Genomic DNA, 27,237 nt, shown 5'->3' with positions numbered 1-27,237 from the left:
AGAGAAACAAACTGGTGATCCACATGGCTTTTATTTACCGAATTATACCACACCGGGTTATCGGTGACATTTACACTGTATTCACCTAATCTAAGTAGTAATTTACAATGAACCATTTACTAAGTACCATTTACGAAAGAGCATCCGCTCGAAATATTATTCACCTAACCTAAGTAATAATTAATCCAACAAAATAACTTAATCCTAACAGATATTAAAGTCATCAGCTGGAGAATTAAAATCAAACTGTCATACATGAGGCCATCAGGTAGGCTTCTAGTTAACCGGCAGATGACCATTCAAACTTAGGGTGTTTATGAAATTTCCTAGACAATTAAGTACTAATTCAGACAGTAAATGTTTCAGTTTACCTCAGTTTGTATTATATAATTTGAATTCACAATTACAACTTCTGTTCTGAATTATTACTCCCGAATGTGGAATTGTGTGAAAGAATTAAATTGCCTGTATTCCATTCAGGTACAAAACTATACTGTTATCAGCAAATGTGAGATAATGAAGGCAAAATTTAAATGGTACCAGTTTGATATTGTAGATTCATTAAAGAGAATACAAGAACAATTTAGCATTTCGATTTGTATGGAAATCATTTCGATCTGCATGGAAAGGCTCCTAATTCGAGATTTTATAATTTCGGTATGTTCTGCATGGTCTTATTGGTTAGGTTAGTGCCTAGGACTATGGCTAGTGCTTTTGAGATCCAGAGGGTAAAGGAAGCAGTAAAGTAGAGCAAGAGGGCAGTGTCCACATCTGGGATGGCAGTAATGGATGTGGTGGAGGAGTAGGCTATCACAGCAGCACAGCGCACAGCCTCTACCACTGGCGCCCAAAACCACCAATCATACATGGCTGACATCACACCCACTGTCACGAATATGAAGATCTGGCACGTCACAACCGCCTCCAAGGATAATATCTGGGGGACACAAATAATATATATTACTACATTACCCGACACTAATTACATAAATAACTTTGATTTACGATAAATCTAAACTAATTCTGCAAATATTCTTGTAGGGCCTCATAATGTACTTACATTATGCATCCAGCATTTCTTCGACCCATAATTTCGTTGATTATTTAAAAATATCAGAAAGCTAAAAATGGGTTGAACTTGTGGGATTAATATAATTTGCTGTAAATTCTGAATTAATTTGCTCGCCTCCCTAAGTGAAGATTGGACGGTAGTCGTATCAGACTTAGGTGCCAGGCGGATGTGTCGTGGAGTGCTCTTGAGAATGTGTGACCACATGCTAAGCAAACTGAGTAAGATCAAATAATATCACATTGCCTGTCAGAATATGGAGAAGGCGGTTTGCCTCAGCAACAGGAGAACCTCTGGGAACTCTTCTCTTACAAAGAACATCGTATGCATAATAAAAACCAAGAAAATGGAAGAAAGCTCGTGGGGAAGCACTGTCCCGTTTTCTGATTTGGTTCCTTTGGTTAGGAGAGGACACGTTAAATTAACAGTTTTCTTGGGAAACCTTAGGAGAGGCTGCTGGGAGAACCAATGGGAGACTGCTATGCGTGCAGGCCTTTTCAGGTGAGCGAGGACCAATAAAAAGAAATTATCATACAGGTAAAAAGTGAAACCGAGAGTGGGATGAGAAACGAATTGTAATGATCAATGACGGGACCGGGTCATTTGAGGTCTCAAAAGGAAAACGTCACCAGACAGATGTAGGGTGTTCCTCGGTCATACATACATAACAGATGGAACCGACGTGGCAGTGGGAAGTATTAAATTATCAGTGGGCAGTGGGAAGTAATAAATTTACTTGAACTTTATGAGCATAGTGGAACCATAGTTGAAGTAAATACACACAGAAATCACAATAACGTAATACATCAAACGAACAAATCTTCAAGGACGTGATGAGGATTAGACCCAGCGCATGGGATGTTTCCAAATTCGCCTTAGTCAACTGAACATGGTCAAAAGAATTGCAACCGGGAGTGCTACTGCTACACTAGGATCCCAAATTGGGGTTTCACACAATTCCCCATGCCTCTATCACGGACTTTGTTCGTTTAAATGTCAATAATTAGCAAACAAGGTGCGTAATGAAGACAAAAACTCTGAATGGAGTTCAGAGTCTCAAATGGAGACAAGAAACTGTAAAGGCCTTACCTGGAAGTTGAAGCACATCAGCTGTTGAGCGATGAACGACAGCGCCATGTGAGTGGAGACATACATAAATTGCCACAGTGGCAGTTGGGGGTCGTACTTGGGCCTGGGAGCCTGGACGTCGGTGAAGGTGAGAGGGTCCCCTAGACGAGGTGTCCCCGGGGCCCAGCCGGGGCCGTAGAACACAGACCTCAGTGAGTCTCCCCAACTGCTCATGCTTCTTGCCTTCCGGTAAACTTCAGCGAAGTAGAAGAACTGTGCAGATAAATTTCTAATATGTAAAACAGATTTACAAAGGCCGCTTACCACAACTCCAAGCACGGTATACATAAGAGCTATATTTATATCAGATGGATAAATTGTTATGAATTTCTGATCACCTAAAACAAAAGTGTACAGAAAAAATATTTAGAGTACTTATTTAAGTCCACTAGTGAAAAGATATTCCTCTATTGTACATAATTATGCATGTGTTCGGCAAAATGAGTAAAATAGTTGATAACATACTTGATGCCAGAGAACGTTATGGGTCTGGGGCTGCTGTGTCAAGCCGTAGACTATCTCCTCCTGGTCTCTCTCTCCCTCAAAGGTGCCAAAGATGCGGTCCCAGATGATTAACACACTGGCGTAGTTTTTATCCAGGCACCACTTGTTAGCTCCTGGATATAAACAATTAGTCTGTTAAAGTATTATGCTAAACATAAATCTTTCAGATAAAATGATTCTACTAATATCTCATTAGTTACAAACGAACAAAAGGTTTGGAGGCATAAAAAAGTAGACGCATTGCACCAGACCTACCATGATGGACGCGGTGATGGGAAGGTGTCATGAAAATCCAGCCTATTGGTCCGAGGCTGCCAATGTACTCTGTATGCACCCAAATCTGGAACACATAATTTAAAGCAATGTGGACAACGACAGAGGGTAGCGGAAATCCTAGTAGAGCCAGAGGTTGGTAGCAACACATATTGGCGGGTCGCTGGAACATTGATATGCGTGTCGCCGTGGCAAAGTCGAAGTCTTCAGAAGAGTGGTGGACCTGATGTATTGCCCAAAGGACATTCAGTTCTGAAAGTGGAGAAACAAATTCATACTATCTTTACATAGATATAGCATAGAAAGAGCACACTATCTTTACATAGATAATTGACCAAGATAAGAACACTGTTTCCCAAAAACGGTGGGTTTTCTGAGTGGAAGAAAACGTATGTCTGGAAGCTGACTTTAACCGCCCCAAGCTGCGCGCGCATTGACCCGAGGTTATATAAACCGGGACGGAGAAGGCGTGGGCCCCTTTCCCAAGCCAGCAGCTGCTCTTACATACTTACCTACTCTTACGCTGCCCACCCTCCTCCCGGGATCATCTGCATCCCCTGTTTTAATTTTGAAAGGGACGGCCCACAGACGTGCTCAAGGGGCACTTGCTCTAGCATGCTAAGCATTTGCTGTATCTTTAGGGGTGCTCCGCCGGAACCCCCAAAGTGATAAGCCTGCAGATAGCTAAGAAATATTCCCATGAATTGTAATTAGTCTAATTAATGCAACTTTCATTTACTACCTATGGATGTAGTTATTAATTGTAATTGTTCTCTACTTTATCATTAAGGATTATTCATTATAATTATTCCTTAATACTTTATTGTTATGCACTAGTCAATAATTATTTATCATTCATCCTAATTAGCTATTTGATTAATTAAAAATAATTGCTTATCATTATACTATTTATTATTATTATTTATTATATAATAATAATTTTATTTATTGATTTATTATTTACTAATTTATATAAGAAATTAATTTATTATATATTAATTTATTATTTACCATTATAAAATAAACAAGTCTCCAATCTGAGCACGTTTTCTTCCAACCTCAGAAAAACAGTTAACATTTTACATACCATGGTTAGCTCTGTGGATCCAATAGTAGCAGAAGTCAACGAATATGAAGGCGCCAAACCAGGTATAAGGCGAGTCCCAGGGTAGTTCCCACAGGCGGTACTGGTAGAGCATCTGGTAGCTTGCCACACCAAACGATGCAGTCACTAATCTGAAAGCACAGACGTGAAATTAATTTTCTTCGAAGTTAAGTACTCATGTACTTAACAGTACATGTTAAACATACATATTATTACTATTTAGAACCTTTAAGCCTCCCTCCGAACGCAACACAGTGCGTTCCCTCCCTTACCCTGCAGACTCGTGAAGGATGCCAATTCCAAAAGACGAGAAAACTTGGTTGACTCTGGCAGGGCGGCCTATCAGGTAGCGCGCTATCACCTCCGCAAAGACAATCGTTACGACCAGTGGAACTGCCTGAAATACACAGATTTATTATAGCTGTCTTATGTTAATATACTAAACTCACATCTTAGCTGACATTTAGATGCGAACTTACATGAAGAAATATTTCCTAATTATTTAATATAATAGAGGACACGATTATGTAGTTGATTTAGTCAATATGATGCAAATGTTAACAATAAAGGTACCTCTTGAACGTATTCGGGGACTTCTTCAATATGCCTGAAGGTTGACCTGCTCGGGTGGACCAAGTACAGCATCCTAGCCATTCGCTCAATCAGGAACCACCCCATCGCTGTTGCACACAAAAGCGAAACGTTAACTCGGAAATTGTGAAACGTTATTAAATATATAATATATACATAAATAATACTAATTCTGTTAATACACATTTTTTTAAATATATTTTTCAAAAGATAAAATGTGTTAAGCCTATACAAAGGAAAAAGTTGGATATGTTCAAGATGAAAATTGAGATAATATTAACATATAACAGTGTGTAAAAAGTGTGCATTTAAAATAAACAAATAAAAGGTCGAATAATTAATTGTGGTGCTTACTGGTGAAGTTGTGTGCCGCCATGGGCCACTGTGGAGGACACTGGTGCTTCTACACTCAGCAGTTGGTCATTAACTGAGACAACGACGTTGTGTGCTGCTTTAGATTTAGCTACTCAGAACGAAGTGTCCATGTAGCACGGGCTATGGTGAGCCTTTGTGAGAGAGACGCCAGTTTCTCCTTACTTTAAACACACTAGGTCAGGTGGGTGGTGGTTTGACACCGATTTCATTGTCTGGACTAGGAAGCCTATTAAGCTTAACACAAGAATCAAGGAAAGTGCAGAGGGCCTATTAGCCCATACGTGGCAGCTCCTATATATATCTACACAAACTCATTAGAGTACTAATTTAACAATGAAAGAATGATTGAAATTTTAGGCCTATTGGTTCATTCGATGAATTGAAAGAATTTCATCAGGCAATGGGATGTAGTCATTGCGCAAATTCGCCTTGGCTATAGACACATCTGGCAGGTTAGTGAGGCTGAGCCACTACCAGAATACTCAAATTATAAACTCTGTGATAAACCTTTAATGCATTCACTAGAACACTATGTTGCTGAAAGCGAAACCGTAAAAGACTTTAGACCTCATGGCCTATTGTACCACCAACTGTGTAAATGTTTCATTGACTCAGGTGTTTTGGACGACATGCTAACATTTTATACAAAACTTGCTTATCCATTTTATAGAATGAAGAACAATTTTATATATATTACTTCTAAGCTGCATCACGTATGAACCCATCCCTGTCCTTGTGTGGCAGTGCATAATAGAAAGCTGTTTTCACATATTCATACATTAATTAAAACATTGATTGTAACCATGATATGTGCTTCAGAATACAGTTTAGATTTATTGTCTTGCGTATGACCCTCTGTCCTGCGTGACAGTGAATACCAGCATTATCCTCACTTTAATAAGAATTAATTGAAGTCCTCAGTTTAGGCAAAATTGTAATTCATTTTGTAAAAAAAAAATGTTAATAATAATCAATCCAAAATGTATGTATGTATGTATGTATGTATAAGAACTTAAGAACAAAGGTAACTGCAGAAGGCCTATTGGCCCATACGAGGCAGCTCCTATTTATAACAATCCAATCCCACTGACATACAAGTCCAACTCACGTTTAAAACAACCGAGGGACCCCACCTCCTCCATGTTACGCGATAATTGATTCCACAAATCAACAACCCTGTTACTAAATCAGTATTTACCCAAGTCTTTCCTAAATCGTTGTTGTTGTTGTTGTTAAAGATTTTGCTATTCAGGACGGAGTGTCCATGTAGCACGGGCTATGGTGAGCCCGTAATTGAGTTTGGTTATACATGATAACCTTTTTCCTGTGATATTTAGGTCTAAGTTTAAAATGGAGGAGAGGACTTCTCCATTCTCCCTGCTTATTTATCGCTTCTGTTTTAGTGCACTGGTTTTAATCTTGTTTTATTAACATTATCTTGGTGGCGGATGTAGATGCAGAATGCTCACTAATGAGTCCCAAACCTCAACAGCTTTTCTAATCATTGTAGTCGCGGTGGAATGTGCATCTAATGCAGCTGCTGTCGTTGGATTAATGTTGAGTTTGATGCGCAGGGGTTCAGTACCTTCACATTCCAGTAAGTAGTGCAATAGTGGCGTCTCTGCCTAAGTTTCACAGGTGTTAACTATTGGGTTCATTACCTCCCAGCAGCACTTGTACCCAAGTCTGAGTCTGTGTATGGCTACTGCAATGTCTCTGGATATTTTTTTGCCAAGCTTGAAAGAGGAGTAACCAGTGGCTTGTTCATATCATATCGCAGTGGATCTTCCTTCCGCTACTTTGGCTCTGTGGCGACTTTTGATATTTTTTTTATATTTTGATAATTCCTAAATCTAAACTTATCCAATTTATACCCATTGTTTCGTGTTCTGTCTTGTGTTCATACTTTTAATACCATAAGAACAAGGCAACTGCAGAAGGCCTTTTGGCCCTTACGAGGCAGGTACTATTTATAACCAGCCAATCCCACTCATATACATGTCCAACCCAAGTTTGACACAATCGTTTTGGTCCCAATCGAGGGACCAAAACTCCACCACGTTACGTGGTAATTGGTTCCACAAATCAACAACCCTGTTACCGAACCAGTATTTACTCAAGTCTTTCCTAAATCTAAATTTATCCAATTTACACCCATTGTTTTGTGTTCTGTCTTGTGTTAATTCTTTTAATACCCTATTAATATTCCCTTTGTTATGTCCATTCATCCACTGGTAAATCTCTATAATGTCACCCCTAACTCTTCGCCTTCCAAGCGAATACAATTTAAGCTTTGTTAATCTTTCTTCATATAAAAGATTTCTAAATTGGAGAATTAACTTTGTCATCGTATGTTGGACACTTTCATAAAAGCATAAGAACATAAGAACAAAGGTAACTGCAGAAGGCCTATTGGCCCATACGAGGCAGCTCCTATTTATAACCACCCAATCCCATTCATATACTTGTCCAACCCGCGCTTGAGACAATCGAGGGACCCCACCTTCACCACGTTACGCGGCAATTGGTTCCACAAATCAACAACCCTGTTACTGAACCAGTATTTACCCAAGTCTTTCCTAAATCTAAACTTATCCAATTTATACCCATTGTTTCGTGTTCTGTCTTGTGTTGATACTTTTAATACCCTATTAATATCCCCTTTGTTATGTCCATTCATCCACTTGTAAACCTCTATCATGTCACCCCTAACTCTTCAACTTTCCAGTGAATGCAACTTAAGCTTTGTTAATCTTTCTTCATATGAAAGATTTCTAATTTGGGGAATTAACTTAGTCATCCTACGTTGGACACGTTCAAGTGAATTTATATCCATTCTATAATACGGCGACCAAAACTGAACTGCATAATCTAAATGGGGCCTAACCAGAGCAAGATATAGCTTAAGAACCACACCGGGAGTCTTGTTACTAACGCTTCGATTAATAAATCCCAGTGTCATATTCGCTTTATTACGAACATTCATGCATTGATCCTTTGGTTTTAAATTCTTACTAATCATAACTCCCAGATCCCTTTCGCAATCCGACTTCGCAATCTCAACACCATCTAGCTCGTATCTTGTAACTCTATCATCATTACCTATCCTCAGAACTTTATATTTATCAGCATTAAACTGCATTTGCCAATCCTTTGACCATTTCAAAACCCTATCTAGATCAACTTGAAGTGATAGTGAGTCCTCCTCCAAATTAATTTCCCTACCGATTTTCAAGTCAGTCAAGTGCTGTCACCGTGAGAGGTTGTGTTAGCTGGAGCTCTGGAGTAACATTATTATTGCAATAATGGAAAGATTAGTGAAGGATTTGGTGAGTCTGGTTGGAGCTCTGAGAGCAGAGATGGATTCCCTGCGGGAGGAGGTACGACGGCTGAGACTTCGGGAGGAAACGAAGGAGGAGACCAGTGTTGACGAGACCTCATCGTGGAGAGTCGTGAAGGACAGGGGTCTTAAGAAGACCTTGACAAGGCCGCCTACAGACGCCCTAAGGACAGCAAATTCATTTGCCGTGTTGGAGGACGAGTGCTGTGGTGAGCCTGCAGGGAGGAAATCAGCGAGGAGCGGCGGAGCGCAGGCCCCTCAGGCTGCTCAGAAAGTTAAGGAGGTACCGAAGCGAATCTTGGTTGTGGGAGATTCCCAGGTGAGGTATTTAGACAGAACGTTTTGTGCCAGAGATAGGGGGAACAGATTAAGGGTTTGCTATCCGGGAGCTGGAATTGGTGATATTGTTGGAAACATGAATGATATTATGACGGGAAATGGGAACAAACCCATTATTTGTATTAGAGCACGGGGTAATGATGTTGGGCGAGTTAGGAGTGAGGAAGTAATACTGAGATTCAGGACAGCCATTGAATTAGTTAGGAGCAAGGGAGGAATCCCGAGCATATGTGGCATTCTTCCAAGAAAGGGAGTGGGAAATGAATGGATGTCGAAGGCACTTGGTGTCAATTGCCGGCTGGAAAGGTATTGCAAATCAAATGCAATATCTTTCATAGACAACTGGGAACACTTCTATGGAAGAAATGAAATGTATGCTCGGGATGGGGTGCATCTATCGAGGGCTGGGGTTGTTGCTGTTGCGAACTCGTTGGAACCAGTGGTTAGAGGCGTTTGTTTGGGTTTAAACAGTTAGTAGATAGTGGTATGGGAATTGATTTGGAGGAAGGAGATAATAAAAGTATGTGTTCGTGGGAGAAAAGAATTGGTAAAATGATCAGGGAAAGAAAAGGGCCTCAAAATAACAATTCACTTAGAATATATTACACTAACAGTAGAAGTCTAAGAAATAAAATTAATGAATTAAATGCTCTTGTCTGCACAGAAAAAAATAGATATTATTGCACTTACCGAAACGTGGATGAATGTAGAAAATAGAGAACTATTAGCTAAATATCAGATAAATGGATTTAAACTATTTCACACAGATAGATATATTAGACGAGAAGGGGGAGTAGCCATATATGTTTGGGACAATTTGAAATGTAGTCTCAAAGAGGGAATCAAAACTGAGCCACACACAGAAACTATTTGGATAGAATTAAACGAAAAAGCAAATAATATTATAATAGGAGTTATATATAGGCCACCAAATTTAGACAGAATGGAAGCAAAGCATCTATGGGATGAAATATCTAGAGCATCTAGATCTAACAGTGTTTATGTCATGGGTGACTTTAATTTTAGTGGAATAAACTGGGTGAATAAAACAGGGAATAGTGAAGCAGAAGATTTTCTAGAATTAATTGACGATTGATTTCTTACGTAACACATTAAGGAACCAACGCGGGAAAATAATATTTTAGATTTAGTGTTAACTAACAGGGAAACACAAATTAATGACATCGAAATAGGGAGTGAGCTAGGGAACAGTGATCACAAAGTAATCAGATTTAGCATAGAATGGAATAGACCTGTAGGAGAAAATTCTGTTAAAGTGCTAGATTTTCGAAAAGCTGATTTTAATAGCCAAAGAAATTTTTTGGGTCAAATTGATTGGAAAGTCTTGGGTATGGGGTGTGGGCCGGTCTTAGAGCGAGACATGAACCCAGCGATAGTTGACGTAAAAGGGGATTTCGATGTGGATTTAATATATAACTTATTTAAGAATATTCTAAACAAAGCACAGGAACGTAGTATACCATACAAATTGAATAGATCGAATACTAATGACCCAAAGTGGATAACAGATAATTTAAAGAACCTTATAGGTAATATGGCTTCAAACCCCCCCAAAAAAGCACTAACGATGCACTTATTAGTATGCTTAACTCGATTCACACAGCTCTTGATAAAAATGAGTTCCCTGTTGGGTTATTTGTGGACCTGCGTAAGGCTTTTGACACTGTCAACCACCAAAACCTTCTTCTTAAATTACATCATTATGGAGTCAGAGGACACTCCCTGCAATACCTCAAATCCTACCTTACTGACAGGCTCCAGTATGTTTCTGTGAATAATTCAATTTCTCCCACCCTACCCATCAACATTGATGTTCCTCAGGGCAGCATACTTGGCCCTCTCCTCTTTCTCATCTACATTAATGACCTTCCAAATGCCTCCCAACACCTCAAACCAATTCTATTTGCTGACGACACAACCTTCATTTACTCCAGTCCTGACCCTCTTGCTCTAAATGCCACAGTAAACACTGAGCTAAATAAAGTCCATCTTTGGCTAACTGCCAACAAACTCACCCTTAACATTGACAAAACTTTCTATATTCTGTTTGGCAATAAATCCTCTAATCAAATAAATCTCAAAATAAACAATACCCAAATTTGTAACAAATTAGATGGCAAATTCCTTGGCATTCTCATTGACCACAAGCTGAATTTCCAGGGACACATTCTAAATATATCAAAAAAAGTTTCAAAAACTGTTTGCAAACTAAGATCAGATATTATGTACCCCGCCCTGCCCTGGTGACTCTCTATTACTCCCTCATCTATCCATATCTCAACTATGGTATTTGTGCTTGGGGTTCTACTACCCCAAGGTGCTATATTAAGCTGGATTAGGGCATGGCTATACCAAAAGAAACAGAGAGTTAGTATAAATGGAGTCAAGTCAGAGTGGGAAAATGTTGTAAGTGGAGTGCCTCAAGGCTCTGTCCTGGGACCTCTGTTGTTTATAATATATATAATTGATTTAGATTCAGGTTTGAGTAGCAACATTTGCAAATTTGCCGATGATACGAAAATCGGTAGGGAAATTAATTCGGAGGAGGACTCACTATCACTTCAAGTTGATCAAGATAGGGTTTTGAAATGGTCAAAGGATTGGCAGATGCAGTTTAATGCTGATAAATGTAAAGTTCTGAGGTTAGGTAATGATGATAGAGTTACAAGATACGAGCTAGATGGTGTTGAGATTGCGAAGTCGGATTGCGAAAGGGATCTGGGAGTTATAAGAACATAAGAACAAAGGTAACTGCAGAAGGCCTATTGGCCCATACGAGGCAGCTCCTATTCTATTACCACCCAATCCCACTCATATACTTGTCCAACCCGCGCTTGAAACAATCGAGGGACACCACCTCCGCCACGTTACGCGGCAATTGGTTCCACAAATCAACAACCCTGTTACTGAACCAGTATTTACCCAAATCTTTCCTAAATCTAAACTTATCCAATTTATACCCATTGTTTCGTGTTCTGTCTTGTGTTGATATTTTTAATACCCTATTAATATCCCCCTGTTATGTCCATTCATCCACTTGTAAACATCTCATGTCACCCCTAACTCTTCGCCTTTCCAGTGAATGCAACTTAAACTTTGTTAATCTTTCTTCATATGAAAGATTTCTAATTTGGGGAATTAGCTTAGTCATCCTACGTTGGACACGTTCAAGTGAATTTATATCCATTCTATGGACAGGGGTCAAAAGACAGGGGTCTTTTTAAGACCCCTGTCTTTCACTACTCTCCACGGTGAGGTCTCGTCAACACTGGTCTCCTCCTTCGTTTCCTCTCGAAGTCTCAGCCGTCGTACCTCCTCTCGCAGGGAATCCATCTCTGCTCTCAGAGCTCCAACCAAACTCACCAAATCATTAACTAATCCTTCCATTATTAAATAGGAGCTGCCTCGTATGGGCCAATAGGCCTTCTGCAGTTGCCTTTGTTCTTATGTTCTTATGTACCCAAAATCATTTACGTCCTCTAATTACTCAGCACAAAGCTGCTATTAGGACAATATCCAACTCTGGCCCCAGACATCACTCGGTACCCCTACTCAAATCTCTGAATATGTTAGATATTAAGAACATAAGAACATAAGAACAAAGGTAACTGCAGAAGGCCTATTGGCCCATACGAGGCAGCTCCTATTCTATAACCACCCAATCCCACTCATATACTTGTCCAACCCGTGCTTGAAACAATCGAGGGACCCCACCTCCACAATGTTACGCGGCAATTGGTTCCACAAATCAACAACCCTGTTACTGAACCAGTATTTACCCAAGTCTTTCCTAAATCTAAACTTATCCAATTTATATCCATTGTTTCGTGTTCTGTCCTGTGTTGATACTTTTAATACCCTATTAATATCCCCCCGGTTATGTCCATTCATCCACTTGTAAACCTCTATCATGTCACCCCTAACTCTTCGCCTTTCCAGTGAATGCAACTTAAGCTTTGTTAATCTTTCTTCATATGAAAGATTTCTAATTTGGGGAATTAACTTAGTCATCCTACGCTGGACACGTTCAAGTGAATTTATATCCATTCTATAATATGGCGACCAAAACTGAACTGCATAATCTAAATGGGGCCTAACTAGAGCAAGATATAGCTTGAGAACCACACCAGGTGTCTTGTTACTAACGCTGCGATTAATAAATCCAAGTGTCCGATTTGCCTTATTACGAACATTTATGCATTGATCCTTTTGTTTTAAATTCTTACTAATCATAACTCCCAGATCCCTTTCGCAATCCGACTTCGCAATCACAACACCATCTAGCTCGTATCTTGTAACTCTATCATCATTACCTAACCTCAGAACTTTACATTTATCAGCATTAAACTGCATCTGCCAATCCTTTGACCATTTCAAAACCCTATCTAGATCAACTTGAAGTGATAGTGAGTCCTCCTCCGAATTAATTTCCCTACCGATTTTCGTATCATCGGCAAATTTGCAAATGTTGCTACTCAAACCTGAATCTAAATCATTTATATATATTATAAACAACAGAGGTCCCAGGACAGAGCCTTGAGGCACTCCACTTACAACATTTTCCCACTCTGACTTGATTCCATTTATACTAACTCTCTGTTTCCTTTGGTATAGCCATGCCCTAATCCAGCTTAATATAGCACCCCCAATACCATGAGACTCTATTTTTTTAATCAGTCTTTCATGTGGCACTGTATCAAAAGCTTTGCTAAAGTCAAGGTATACAACATCGCAATCCTTACCACTATCAACTGCCTCAACAATGCTAGAATAAAAAGATAACAAATTTGTTAAACATGAACGGCCATTTATAAAACCATGTTGCGACTCAATTATTAATTTATGTTTTTCAAGATGAAGACGAATTTTATTTGCTATTATAGATTCGAGTAACTTTCCCACAATAGACGTTAGGCTAATTGGTCGATAGTTAGACGCAAGTGATCTATCTCCTTTCTTAAAAACTGGTATCACATTAGCAACTTTCCAAAACTCTGGCACTCTGCCTGACTCTATTGATTTATTAAATATGGTTGACAGTGGGTCACAAAGCTCCTCTTTGCATTCTTTAAGCACCCTAGCAAACACTTCATCCGGCCCTGGGGATTTGTTTGGTTTGAGTTTTACTATTTGTTTAAGAACATCCTCCCTGGTAACTGCTAAACTCGTCAACCTGTCCTCGTCCCCACCCACATAGACTTGTTCGGCTGAAGGCATATTGTTAAGTTCCTCTTTAGTAAATACAGATACAAAATATTTATTAAAAATACTACTCATCTCTTCATCACTATCTGTTATTTGACCTGTCTCAGTTTTTAATGGACCTATCCTTTCCCTAGTCTTAGTACGATATAACTGAAAAAACCCTTTAGGATTTGTCTTTGCTTGCCCTGCTATGCGAACTTCATAGTTTCTTTTTGCTTTCCTTATCTCTTTTTTAACGTTTCTAACCAGTTGTACGAATTCCTGTTCTAAAGTGACCTCCCCATTTTTAATCCTTTTGTACCAAGCTCTCTTTTTACCTATAAGGTTCTTCAAATTCTTTGTTATCCACTTTGGGTCATTAGTATACGATCTTTTCAATTTGTATGGTATACTACGTTCCTGTGCTTTGTTTAGAATATTCTTAAATAAGTTATATATTGAATCCACATCGAAATCCCCATTTAAGTCACCTATCGCTGGGTTCATGTCTCGCTCCAAGACCGGCCCACACCCCATACCCAAGCCTTTCCAATCAATTAGACCCAAAAAATTTCTTAGGCTATTAAAATCAGCTTTTCGAAAATCTGGCACTTTAACAGAATTTTCTCCTACTGGTCTATTCCATTCTATGCTAAATCTGATTTCTTTGTGATCACTGCTCCCTAGCTCACTCCCTATTTCGATGTCATTAATTTGCGTTTCCCTGTTAGTTAACACTAAATCTAAAATATTATTTTCCCGTGTTGGTTCCTTAATGTGTTGCGTAAGAAAGCAATCGTCAATTAATTCTAGAAAATCTTCTGCTTCACTATTCCCTGTTTTGTTCAACCAGTTTATTCCGCTAAAATTAAAGTCACCCATGACATAAATACTGTTAGATCTAGATGCTCTAGATATTTCATCCCATAGATGCTTTGCTTCCATTCTGTCTAAATTTGGTGGCCTATATATTACTCCTATTATAATATTATTAGCTTTTTCGTTTAATTCAATCCAAATAGTTTCTGTGTGTGGCTCTGTTTTGATTCCCTCTTTGAGACTACATTTCAAATTGTCCCTAACATATATGGCTACTCCACCTCCTCGTCTAATATATCTATCTGTGTGAAATAGTTTAAATCCATATATTTGATATTCAGCTAATAGTTCTCTATTTTCTACATTCATCCACGTTTCGGTAAGTGCAATAATATCTATTTTTTCTGTGCAGACAAGAGCATTTAATTCGTTAATTTTATTTCTTAGACTTCTACTGTTAGTGTAATATACCCTAAGTGAATTGTTATTTTGCGGACCTTCTCTTTCCCTGATCGTTTTGCCAATTCCTTTCTCCCACAAACACATACTTTTATTACCTCCTTCCTCCAAATCAATTCCCATACCTCTATCTACTAACAGTTTAAACCCAAACAAACACCTCTAACCACTTCTTCTAGCGAGTTCGCAACAGCAACAACCCCAGCTCTCGATAGATGCACCCCATCACGAGCATACATTTCATTTCTTCCATAGAAGTGTTCCCAGTTGTCTATGAAAGATATTGCATTTGATTTGCAATATCTTTCCAGCCGGCAATTGACACCAAGTGCCCTCGATATCCATTCATTTCCCACTCCCTTTCTTGGAAGAATGCCACATATGATCGGGATTCCTCCCTTGCTCCTAACTAACTCTATGGCTGTTTTATACCTCTGAATCAGTTCCTCACTCCTGACTCGACCAACATCATTTCCTCCCACGCTAATGCAAATAATGGGATTGTTCCCATTACCAGCCATAATATCATTCATGTTGTTTATAATATCACCAATGCCAGCTCCGGGATAGCAAACCCTTAACCTGTTCCCCCTATCTCTAGCACAAAACGTTCTATCCAAATACCTTATCTGGGAATCTCCCACAACTAATGTTTGCTTAGGTACTTCCTTTACTTTCTGAGGGGCCTGCGCTTCCTTTCTCTTCGTTGCTTTCCCTTACCTTAAGTCACTGCACATTCTCTCATGTGTATTATACATATATAAAACGCTAAACTGTAATGCCAATCCTGACCTCAAAAGCTTCATAGAAGGTTGTAACAGAACCCATGAGCACCACACCAGAAATAAATACAGTTTTGATATTCCTAGAGTACGACTTAATCAAACTAGAAATGCTCTACAAATCAAGGGACCCAGATTGTGGAATGACCTTCCCAACCATGTTAAAGACTGTACCTCTCTCAACCAGTTTAAGATAAAAACGAAGCTATACCTAATAAATTCCTTGTAACCTACCTTACCCCTCTAGTGTCAACCAATGTCTGTTTTTTTTAAAGAGCGCTGTTTGTCGACAGAATTGTATTTGTGCTGCTTTTTCAGCTATGTTTTCATTCCATGTTTTCATTTTACTCTTTATGCTCAATTAGTATTAAGCTTTAGTCATTTAATTTTTTCATGCCCGAAACGCTTTGCGTAATAGTGGCTTTAGGCATAATATGTACTAGCCCTAACTATGAATCCATCACTCTTTGTAAAATCTCTTGTATGTATGTACCTTACCTAAATAAACACTTGATTTGATTTGTTCTCAAGCTATATCTTGCTCTAGTTAGGCACCATTTAGATTATGCAGTTCAGTTTTGGTCGCCATATTATAGAATGGATATAAATTCACTTGAACGTGTCCAGCGTAGGATGACTAAGTTAGAAATTTTTAAATTAGAAAATTTAAAATTAAAATTCACTTCCCCAAATTAGAAATCCTTCATATGAAGAAAGATTAAAAAAGCTTAAGCAATTAAATTAAAATTTTAAAATTAATTAAATTTTAAGCAATTAAAAAAGCAATTTAAGCTTTGTTAATCTTTATTCATATGAAAGATTTCTAATTTGGGGAATTAACTTAGTCATCCTACCCTGGACACGTTTAAGTGAATTTATATCCATTCTATAATACGGCGACCAAAACTGAACTGCATAATCTAAATGGGGCCTAACCAGAGCAAGATATAGCTGAAGAACCACACCAGGTGTCTTGTTACTAACGCTTCGATTAATAAATCCCAGTGTCCTATTTGCCTTATTACGAACATTAATGCATTGATCCTTTTGTTTTAAATTCTTAAGAACATTAGAACAAAGGTAACTGCAGAAGGCCTATTGGCCCATACGAGGCAGCTCCTATTTATAATCACCCAATCCCACTCATATACGTGTCCAACCCGCGCTTGAAACAATCGAGGGACCCTACCTCCACCACGCCACGCGGCAACCGGCTCCACAAATGAACAACCCTGCCATCGAACCAGTACCCACCCAAGTCCCTCCCAAATCGAAACCAATCCAATTAATACCCATTGTTTCATAAGAACATAAGAATATAAGAACAAAGGTAACTGCAGAAGGCCCACCGGCCCACACGAGGCAGCTCCCATCCACAACCACCCAATCCCACTCATACACATGTCCAACCCGCGCCCGAAACAATCGAGGGGCCCCACCTCCACCACGCCACGCGGCAACCGGCTCCACAAATGAACAACCCTGCCACCGAACCAACACCCACCCAAGTCTCTCCCAAATCCAAACCCCATCCAATCCACACCCACTGTTTCGTGCTCCGTCCTGAGTTGACACTTCCAACACCCTATCAACATCCTCCTTGTTACGTCCACTCATCCACCCGCAAACCTCCACCATGAAACCCCCAACCCCTCGCCCCCCCAGCGAACGCAACCCGAGCTCTATCAATCCCTCCTCACACGAAAGACCTCCAATTTGGGGGAACTAACTTTGTCATCCCACGCTGGACACGTTCAAGTGAACCCACATCCATTCTGAACCAAAACGGAACCAAAAACTGAACTGCACAATCTAAATGGGGCCCAACCAGAGCAAGACACAGCTGAAGAACCACACCAGGCGCCCCGTCACCAACGCCTCGACTAACAAATCCTAGTGTCCGACTCGCCCCACCACGAACATTCACACATTGATCCCCCTGTTTCAAATTCCCAATAATCACAACTCCCAGATCCCCCTCGCAATCCGACCTCGCAACCTCAACACCATCCAGCTCGCATCCTGCAACTCCACAATCATCAGCATTAAAGTGCACCCGCCAATCCCTCGACCACTCTAAAACCCTACCCAGATCAACCTGAAATGACAGCGAGCCCCCCCCCCCCGTGTTCACTTCTCCACCAATCCCCGCATCATCCGCAAACCTGCAGATGTCGCCACTCAAACCCGAATCCAAATCACTTATACATACCACAAACAACAGAGGTCCCAGGACAGAGCCCTGAGGCACTCCACCAACAACACCATCCCACTCTGACCCAACCCCACCCACACCAACTCTCTGTCTCCAACATAGCACCCCCAATACCATGAGCTTCCATTTTCCCAACCAGCCCCCCATGCGGCACCGCATCAAAAGCCTTGCCAAAGTCAAGGCACACAACACCACAATCCCCACCACCATCAACTGCCTCAACCACGCTGGAACAAAAAGTTAGCAAACCTGCCAAACATGAACGGCCACCCGCAAAACCACGCTGCGACTCACCTACCAATTCACGTTTTTCAAGATGGAGACGAACCGCACCTGCAACTATTGATTCAAGCAACCCTCCCACAACAGACGCCAGGCCAATTGGCCGACAGCCCGACGCAAGCGATCTATCTCCTTCCTCAAAAACCGGTACCACACCAGCCACCCTCCACGACTCCGGCACTCTGCCTAACTCCACTGACCTACCAAACATGGCAGACAGCGGCTCGGAAAGCTCCCCCCCCGCATTCCCCAAGCACCCCGGCAAACACCCCATCCGGCCCCAGGGACCTGCCTGGCTCCAGTCCCACTAACAGTTCAATTACATCCTCCCCGGCAACTACCAAACCAGTCAACCCGTCGCCGTCCCCACCCACACAGACCTGCTCGGCCGAAGGCACACTGTCAAGTTCCTCCCCAGTAAACAGATACAAAATATTTGCCAAAAACACCACTCACCTCCCTGTCACCATCCGCTACCTGACCTGTCTCAGACTTCAATGGACCCATCCCCTCCCCAGTCCCAGTTCGATACAACTGAAAAAAAACCAGGACCCGACTTTGCCCGCTCTGCTACGCGAACCCCACAGCCTTCCCCCGCTTTCCCAATCTCCCCCTTAACATTTCCAACCAGCTGCACGAACTCCCACTCCAAACCGACCTCCCCACTCTTAATCCCCCTGCACCAAGCTCCCCCCCCCCACCTATAAGGTTCTTCAAATTACCCGCCACCCACCCCGGGCCACCAGCATTCGATCCATTCAATTTGCACGGTACACCACGTTCCTGTGCTTTGTTTAGAACATTCCTAAATAAGTTATACATCAAATCCACATCGAAATCCCCCCTTACGTCACCAGCGACGAAAAGACAGCGACGTCACACAGGGGGCTCCAGGAAGGCCCACGGGAGCAGATGGAACAGCGACAGGATCAGGCAGACCAACTGACGGTACCTCAAAAACCGGAGGAGGGACGGCAACAACCGGAGGAACGGCAGGCGCCGCCGGGGAAGCTGCAGCAGCAAACGGGACGCGCACCACCTCATCAACATCACCGGAGATTGCCTCCAGAGGGAGCGGCGGGAAATCCTCGTCGCGGAACAAGTTGCCAGGAGCAGCAGGGGCCTCAGAGCACCCGGCAGCCTGATGCCCCAACAAGCCACACCGGAAACAGGTAAGAGGCTGCCGGGCATAATACACCCGGACGTAGTACCCCATAAGCCGGACAGAAGAAGGTATATCCGACCGCAGGCACATCCCCAACGTGCGAATGTTTGTACGCCTCCCAGCATACCGCCCCAAGGAGAGCGTGTTCACCCACACGCTGACAACAGTACTAAAACCCCCGAAGTAACGCCGGAGGAGGTCATCAGGGAATTCCAGGGGCGCACCATGGATACTGACATAAGTCAGGGCACCACTGCGGTCCGAAATCGCCACAGAGCCGGCATCATCTGGCAATGGCAACGTACGCCCCCCGTACCGACGGAGGAAGTCCCGGTACTCGTCCTCCCCCACGAACTTAGTAACAACCCGATGGGTCGTAACTAGCTCCACACCGTAAACAGCGTCCACCGGGACACGAAGCATGTCACACATCACCATCTCGATGGTCGGATAACCAGCCTTACAAGTGAACTCCAGGCCCACGGAGTTCACACGCTGAACAGGAGGAAGATGGCCCCCCCATGTCAGAACTGCCACGTCAACGCAGCCAGGCAGGCAACAAAACTAGTAGGGTAGGGACGCCCACACCACCCGGCGACCAAAACAGCAAACAACTCCAACAGCCACGGAGGGTCGGTAAACGTCCTCACTCCACGGCTGCTAGCAGTCGACTCCGTCACACAATGTACACACACAGTACCATCACTTTCAGATTCCTGGCTGCGCCACCAGAGGGTGCAGACGTCGAGCTCTGGCTGTCAGTTGTCGTCTGCCGTTGCTGAGTGGCGGTTGTTGTGGGGGGTGTGGAGCACCCGCTGGTCGGGGCCCCACCTGCCAGTATGGACGGGGCTGGTACTAGCTGTATTCGAAGGATAGACACAGTGCAACTGAACTTTTCTGCTGATGTGGACTGGCCCATTGTTGAAGTTGCCCTCCAAGACGTCCTCCGTGTTGACGTCCCTGAGCTCCTGGGCCTTGAGAAGTTGTCGCCCACCTGTGTTGCGGTGTCGTTCGCCACGTCACATGCTTACCGGGAGTTTGTGGTTCGCTGGAATGGCCGCACGCTTCCTCTTCCGGCTTCGGCTGTGTCTGTAGAGATCTCGGATCCCTGGGGGCCCTTGACGTTTGTAAGTATTCACGGCGTGCCGTTGACCTTCCCTGAGACGGCCCTCATGTCCTTGTTTACGCGGTTTGGGTCGGTGGTGAAGAACCGGTTCAACACTTTGAGTGTGGGCCGGCTGAAGGGGGTCCGGCTGGGTTCACGCACGCTTGTCATGCGGCTCACAAGCCCTATACCTTCCAGGGTCTCGTATCGTGGGCTGTCTCTGAGGACTTTCTATCAGGGTCAAACCCGAACGTGTTTCCGGTGTGGTGCTGAGGGCCACGTAGTGGCCGGTTGCGACGCTCCTCATACAGAAGCCCCTTCAGTTTTCCTAGAGGATGATTTTCCTCGCTTAGTGGCCACTTCCTGGTTCTGGGTTAATGTCACCTACTGTGAGACCACCATCCACAGCTGGACCCTACAGTCAACTGGAAGTGGGGGATAAGGAACTGGATCAAAATGAGACAGATCGCAACCTCAGCCTCCCTACCACCTCGCCCTTGGGTTGCTCCACTGTTCAAGCAGTGGTTGCCCTTCGTGACCGGTTGCAGGAACACCAGCAAACGGAGCGGCTGCAAGAGCAACTCCAACATGAGAAAAAATCCACCAGAGATATTTTGATGATGCTCACGCGTATGAGGGGACTTGTAAGCAATGACTGCCAAACTCCCCCTTCCAAACATGTGTTCGCTTGCCCATCAGGGGAAACTTCTAGTGATCTTGAAACCTTGTGTAGTGGAGTCCTTCCACGCAGGTTAACAGCCAACGCTGTGTTAAGGTATGTTCAAAACGACTCTATAGCTGGAAATGACCGACAAATTGTACTAGACCATTGGAGGCAAATGTGTGACATTGGTAATAAACTAAGAAATGTTCCTGGACTTATATCGTAGTGCAATAGATAATATGTATATAGATAATAAATATTAAGTGAACTAATAATATCAATATATAATGCTGACTTTAAATGCACAATTAACTAAGTTATCCGTCCTTAGCTGGAACATTGCATCCCTCAAAAAAAGGTTCTCAGATTTACATCACAAAGTAACAACTGAACACATCGATATTGTATGTCTCCAGGAGTGCAGAGTTCCCGCAAGATCCTCACCCCCGAAATTGCCCTCATTTGTTTCTTACAACCTCAGATCCAGTAACTCTTGCATTCTATACATCAAACAATCCCTACCCCATCAACTTCTGCCAGAAAAACAAACTGCCGGTCAACAGTATCATGGAGTGAGGATCTATGTGGGCAACTCTGTTCTCAATGTATTTAATCTATATGCTCCAGCAGGAAAGTTAAATTATATTGATCTTCCGGCCTGCGCTCAAGCAGAGCCAACCATCATTTTTGGTGGCTAGAATGCTAGACACAAGGACATTGGTGGCTCTCGCTTCAGTAACGGTAATGGGAATCAACTGCTGTCGCTACTAAATAGTCACCAAGATGTGCAGATTGTGGGTGACCTTGAACCCATGCATATTTGTGGAGGCATTCTAGACCTCTGTGTTGGTTTCAACGTCTCTCACGTCTGGTGCACATCATCTATTGTAACAGATTTGTTGTCAGGTCATCACCCTAGATATACTACTCTATGTATATGAAATACCATCCTGCCCGGTGGGACTTTCAAACGCAAACGGCTCAGTGTTCCTCCTGCTCGACGTGAAGACTTTGTTGCTCATGTGTCAGAGTGGTACAGCACTTATGATCCCTCCACAGTCCAGACATTTAACGACGGTCTAGTACAGAGCATTCAGATGTTTGCTGACCCTTTAGGTCGGCCCCCTGCACCATCCAATAGTCGGAACGATATGAAAGGTAATAAACGCCATGCCTATTACAATGACCCCAAACTGCGTACTTTGAAACGCACTGCCAGACGAGTTGGGCTTGCATATAGGGAAACACGTACGCCAGCAATGCTCAAGCTCTTTCAGAAAGCCCTAGCCAAGGCGAGGGAGCGCATGACAGCTCAGGCAAGATAACTGGGAAACTTTTGTTAACAGTCTCAACTCTCACATCCCCCTCAGCCAGGCATGGAAGTATATTAAAAGAATTAAAGGCGATAAGATCGGCCAAGTAGCACACCCTCACCCTCTACACAGAGCAAACGAGTTAGTCGATGCTTGGGCAACCACCTCTAGCTTCAATAATCTTCCCCCAGACATACAGTTCAGATTAAATGCTGGTTACGGAGATCGAGAAAGGCTCATTGACTTCATGCTCCACAAGGAAGATGAATGCAACGTGCCATTTACTGAGTTTGAATTACTCGCGGCCCTAAACAAAGGCAAAGCCACATCGCCCGGTGAAGATGGTATCACTTATGACATATTGCGTCTGCTCCCTTTAGTACCAGGGAATCCCCTGCTTGAGCTGTATAATATGAGCTATGTTACTGGGAAGCTTCCTAACTCTTGGACCAACAGTATAATCATTCCAATTCCCAAGCCAAATCAAGAGAATGCTTTCTGCCCAATTTCCCTTACTAGCTGCATTTGCAAAACATTCGAGAGAATGGTCCTAAACCGTCTCCTCCATAGAATAAGAACCATGCTATCCCCCCAGATATATGGCTTCATGCATGGAAGGAGTGTGCATCATTGCATCACCACCTTTCTTACCCTGCACACTGAAAAGTCATATACCACCTTCCTAGATCTCAAGTCTGCCTTTGATATTGCAAGTAGACATGTTATCTTGAGTGAGCTTGCAAGAATGAATATTGGTGGTCGGCTTCTTTGTTAGATCAGGGGTTACTTATCCAACAGGAAGTCATCTTTATTTTTCCAGGGGCATAGGAGTGTAACAAGAGACTTTGAACTAGGTACCCCGCAGGGTGGTGTCCTCAGTCCTACCTTATTTATTATCTTAATAAACACGCTGTTAAACTCTACTCCGAGCAAACCCAACGTCCACATCATTAGCTATGCTGATGATATAATGATACACACCACTGGGTATGCTAACACGCAGAACACTCTTAACTCTGTATTAGACTCATGTCAGGACCTAGGTTTAATTATCTCAGCAGAGAAAACAAAGATACTAAATCGGCGCCCACCCAGGCAGGGAGGACCTGTTCGCAAGATGCAACTGTCTGATGGTGTTATGGACCCGAATCCAGCGTCCGAGCACGGAGCAGTGATGACCGCGCCATCTGTGGGTCAGCTCCCGAAACCCCCTCCAAATGGACGACGACACCTAGTGAGGACGAGATATACTGGCCACAAGGGCTAGTTTCCCGTCCTGATCAGCTCATAACACAGCCGCTGCTGACCTCTGGTGAGGTGGCGCTCAGACAGCAACGCCATCTATGGAGTGGATAGGTGGGCATTTGGGTCTGAGCCGGTAAGTGACGTGCCCTAGAGTGTCCCTAGTACTGATGACGTGTCTGATTACAGAGTCGACCTGGGACTGCTGTAATGGAAGTTGGATCAGTCTACCCAAGGCAGCCGTCTCGTCTCCAACTATTTGCTGCAGCAGCTGTGAGCCGCCCCCCCGGATGAACACTGTGGTGTTAGCCTGCCTGTGACGTGGCAGTTGAGGGATTGTCGTACCCGGGACTGACTGGTGGAGACGCTTAATCACTGGGGTGTTGTGGCAAGGAGAGTGATCTGTGGGATCACACGAGGCTCCTGACTAGGGCTCGCTACCCTAGTATCGGTCGTGGAGTGGCCTAACCAGCGCTGCTGATTGGAACCTGCCAGCTACCGGCTGGACTTGTGGTTGATGGCCTCCACGACGGTGCCCCCAGTGGAACTGTGATTTGGCTGGCCTGTGGCCAGGGTAGACTCAAGAGAATCGAAGGATTCGTTGTGAGGCCACAAGAGGACCAAGAGCTTAGCACCGTTGAGCACCGTGAACGTCCAGAGTCTTCAGAGGAAGACTACGTTGTATATAATAGTGTTTAACCCCCCCCCCTGTGTAACCTTTTATATATTATTTATGGTGATGGTAATAATTATATTATTAAGTTTTTGCCTTTATTTCCCTTCCCCTTTAATTTACTTGCGTTATGGATCACATCCCTTGAAAGCCACTACTAGCTTGGGGCCAGATACCCTACCTCTACTTACATCAGAGAAAGAACCCGGTTGCGACCCGAGAGGGCCGTAACATAATTGGCATCCCCAGCGGGATCCGACCCCTTGTCAAGTATGTTTGACAGGGGTGGTGAAGTGGCGTAATCCCTGTAAATAATTCCCCCTGTGTGTGACTATTAGGCGTTATACGTCCTGTGCGGTGCTCGGAGTGACTAAGTGCAATATTGTGCAGTGCGGTGCTCGCTGTGATTAAGTGCAATATTGTGTAGTGCGGTGCTCAGAGTGATTCAGTGCAATATTGTAGAGCGAAGTGCTCGCTGTGATTAAGTGTAATATTGTGTAGAGCGGTGCCCGGAGTAATTACGTGCAATATTGGCAAGTGCCTTGTTTGGTGTGGTAAAGTGCAATATTGACGTAGAACAGTGCTCGGTGCGTTAAGTGCTAAAGTGAAGCGGTGTGTTAAGTGCTAGTGTTCCATCTCAGTGACAATGGCAGAAAAATCGACCATCGACGATCTGGACGATGTTCAGGCTTTTCTGAACAGGGAGGACTGTCTTGCCAGATTGAAATATCTGGGCAAACAGGAACTTGTACTGGTGAGTGCCTACCTGGAGATTAAGATACGTGCCAGTGATTCCCGTGTGGAGATCTTGTCCAAGGTTCACCGGCATTTGAAGGCCGAGGAAAAACAGGAAGGTGAGGCACAAGGTACAAAAGAAAGTGAAGAAGTAGCTTCCACTGAAAAGGAAGATAAGGGCAGTGACATTGACAGTGATGCAGGTGAGCTAAATATTAGCTTTCTTACAGTCAAAATGCGTGCCTTGGAGATAAATCGCGAGATAGAATGGAAGAAGTTAGAATTAGAACGATAATTAAAAGATAAAGAAATGGAGATGAAAGATAAAGAATTGGCGATGAGGCGTTTAGAATTAGAAGAAAGGAAAGAAGAAAGAGAAAGAGAAGAACGAGAAAAAGAACGAGAAAGAGCAGAGAAACGAGAAAGAGAAGAGCGAGAGAGAGAAGAAAAAGAAAGAGAGAGACAACATGAGCTAGAAGTATTGCAGTTAGGCGGTGGTCGGAGGCAAACGACGGACACAAGTCTTTTCGATCCGGTGAGGAACATCAAAATGGTCCCGAAGTTCAACGAGAAGGAAGTTTCGAAGTTCTTCGCGGCCTTCGAGAAAGTCGCAGCCTCTTTGGAGTGGCCAAGGGAGAATTGGGCCATCATGATACAGTCAGTCTTGACTGGGAAGGCCCAAGTCGCCTACTCCACGTTGTCCCTTGATGACTCTGGCGACTATGACAAGGTGAAGAAGGTCGTGCTCATGGCATACCAATTGGTACCTGAGGCGTACAGGCAAAAGTTTAGAAACCTGAAGAAGACCTCAGAGCACACTTTCACCGAATTCGCGACCATCAAGGAGCGACTTTTCCAAGAATGGTGTGCCTCTCGGAAGGTGGAGACCAAAGAAGACCTCGAGCAGCTCATACTGTTAGAGGACTTCAAAGACTGTCTGTCTGGAGATCTAAAGACTACTTAGAGGAGCAGCAGGTGGAGACCTTGAGTGCGGCAGCCACCATGGCTGAGGAATACATCCTAACGCATAGGCCTTCTGCTAAGTACGTCCCGAGGAATTACTCCCGCCGGTTTGACAAACCTCATCAGGAAGAGGAGAGACCCGTCCCACGAAGCGCTGAGAAGACGCCCCCAAGTAGCCCTTGAAGGACTAGTCCTAACAGTCCGAAACACCGGAGTCCGAGGAGGAATATGGTGTGCTGGACTTGTGGGCAGAAAGGGCATGTAGCTGCTATGTGCCGAGGCAGAAGAGGTAGCGGCCCACGTAGGGAGGTGATGTTAATGAGCTGTGTAACACCACCAGCAGGAAGCCAGTCTACGACTACTCGGGATGAACCAAGTTTGTTCGCCCCTCACACTTCAGGCGGGTATGTATCGAGTGATCATACTGGTAGGTCAGTTGTAGTGCTCAGAGATAGTGGAGCAGCCCAGTCCCTGATCGTGAGAAGCTCGTTACCCGAGGGAGTAAGTGTGGATGGGAGACCAAAGGTTGTCCTGGTTGGGTTTCCTAGGACGCAGTTCGTCGCCCCCTTAGTGCCGGTACATCTCGACTCGCCTTACTTCAGCGGCACATGTGCGTTGGCAGTAGTCGATACCCTCCCTATAGCTGGGATTGACGTGATACTAGCCAACGACTTGGTGACAGATTGGAGCACCAATCATCCCAAGATTGTGGACGAGTCAGCCGGAACAGCAAGGTCTGAGGTAACAGCGGGCAGTGGTAATATCCAGGTACAGACAGACCCAGAATTAGATAACATGTTTAATCCTTCCTCTCGCCTACAGATTAACGACAGAGTCTACAACATCCTAGCAGAGTCTCCTGATTCTTCTCCCGACGAGGAACATGCGGTT

General features: G+C 43.4%; 1 protein-coding gene across 1 annotated transcript; it reads right to left on the bottom strand.

Moving 5' to 3' along the window:
- Positions 1-15: 15 nt before the first annotated feature.
- On the bottom strand, positions 16-20,089 carry LOC138354586 (alkylglycerol monooxygenase-like). Its single transcript, XM_069308960.1, has 7 exons — positions 19,889-20,089; positions 4,352-4,476; positions 4,062-4,210; positions 2,957-3,226; positions 2,663-2,814; positions 2,159-2,410; positions 16-937 (listed from the first exon to the last, which is right to left on the bottom strand). The coding sequence occupies exons 1-7, from the start codon at positions 20,087-20,089 to the stop codon at positions 647-649; spliced, it is 1,440 nt and encodes a 479-aa protein (XP_069165061.1). The 3' UTR covers positions 16-646.
- Between the last annotated feature and the right edge of the window lie 7,148 nt (positions 20,090-27,237).

This window comes from Procambarus clarkii, chromosome 63 (genome assembly GCF_040958095.1).
Source record: "Procambarus clarkii isolate CNS0578487 chromosome 63, FALCON_Pclarkii_2.0, whole genome shotgun sequence".
Lineage (NCBI taxonomy): Eukaryota > Metazoa > Arthropoda > Malacostraca > Decapoda > Cambaridae > Procambarus > Procambarus clarkii.
Note: the sequence above shows the minus strand (reverse complement) of the source record. Positions and strands in the feature narration are given on the sequence as shown.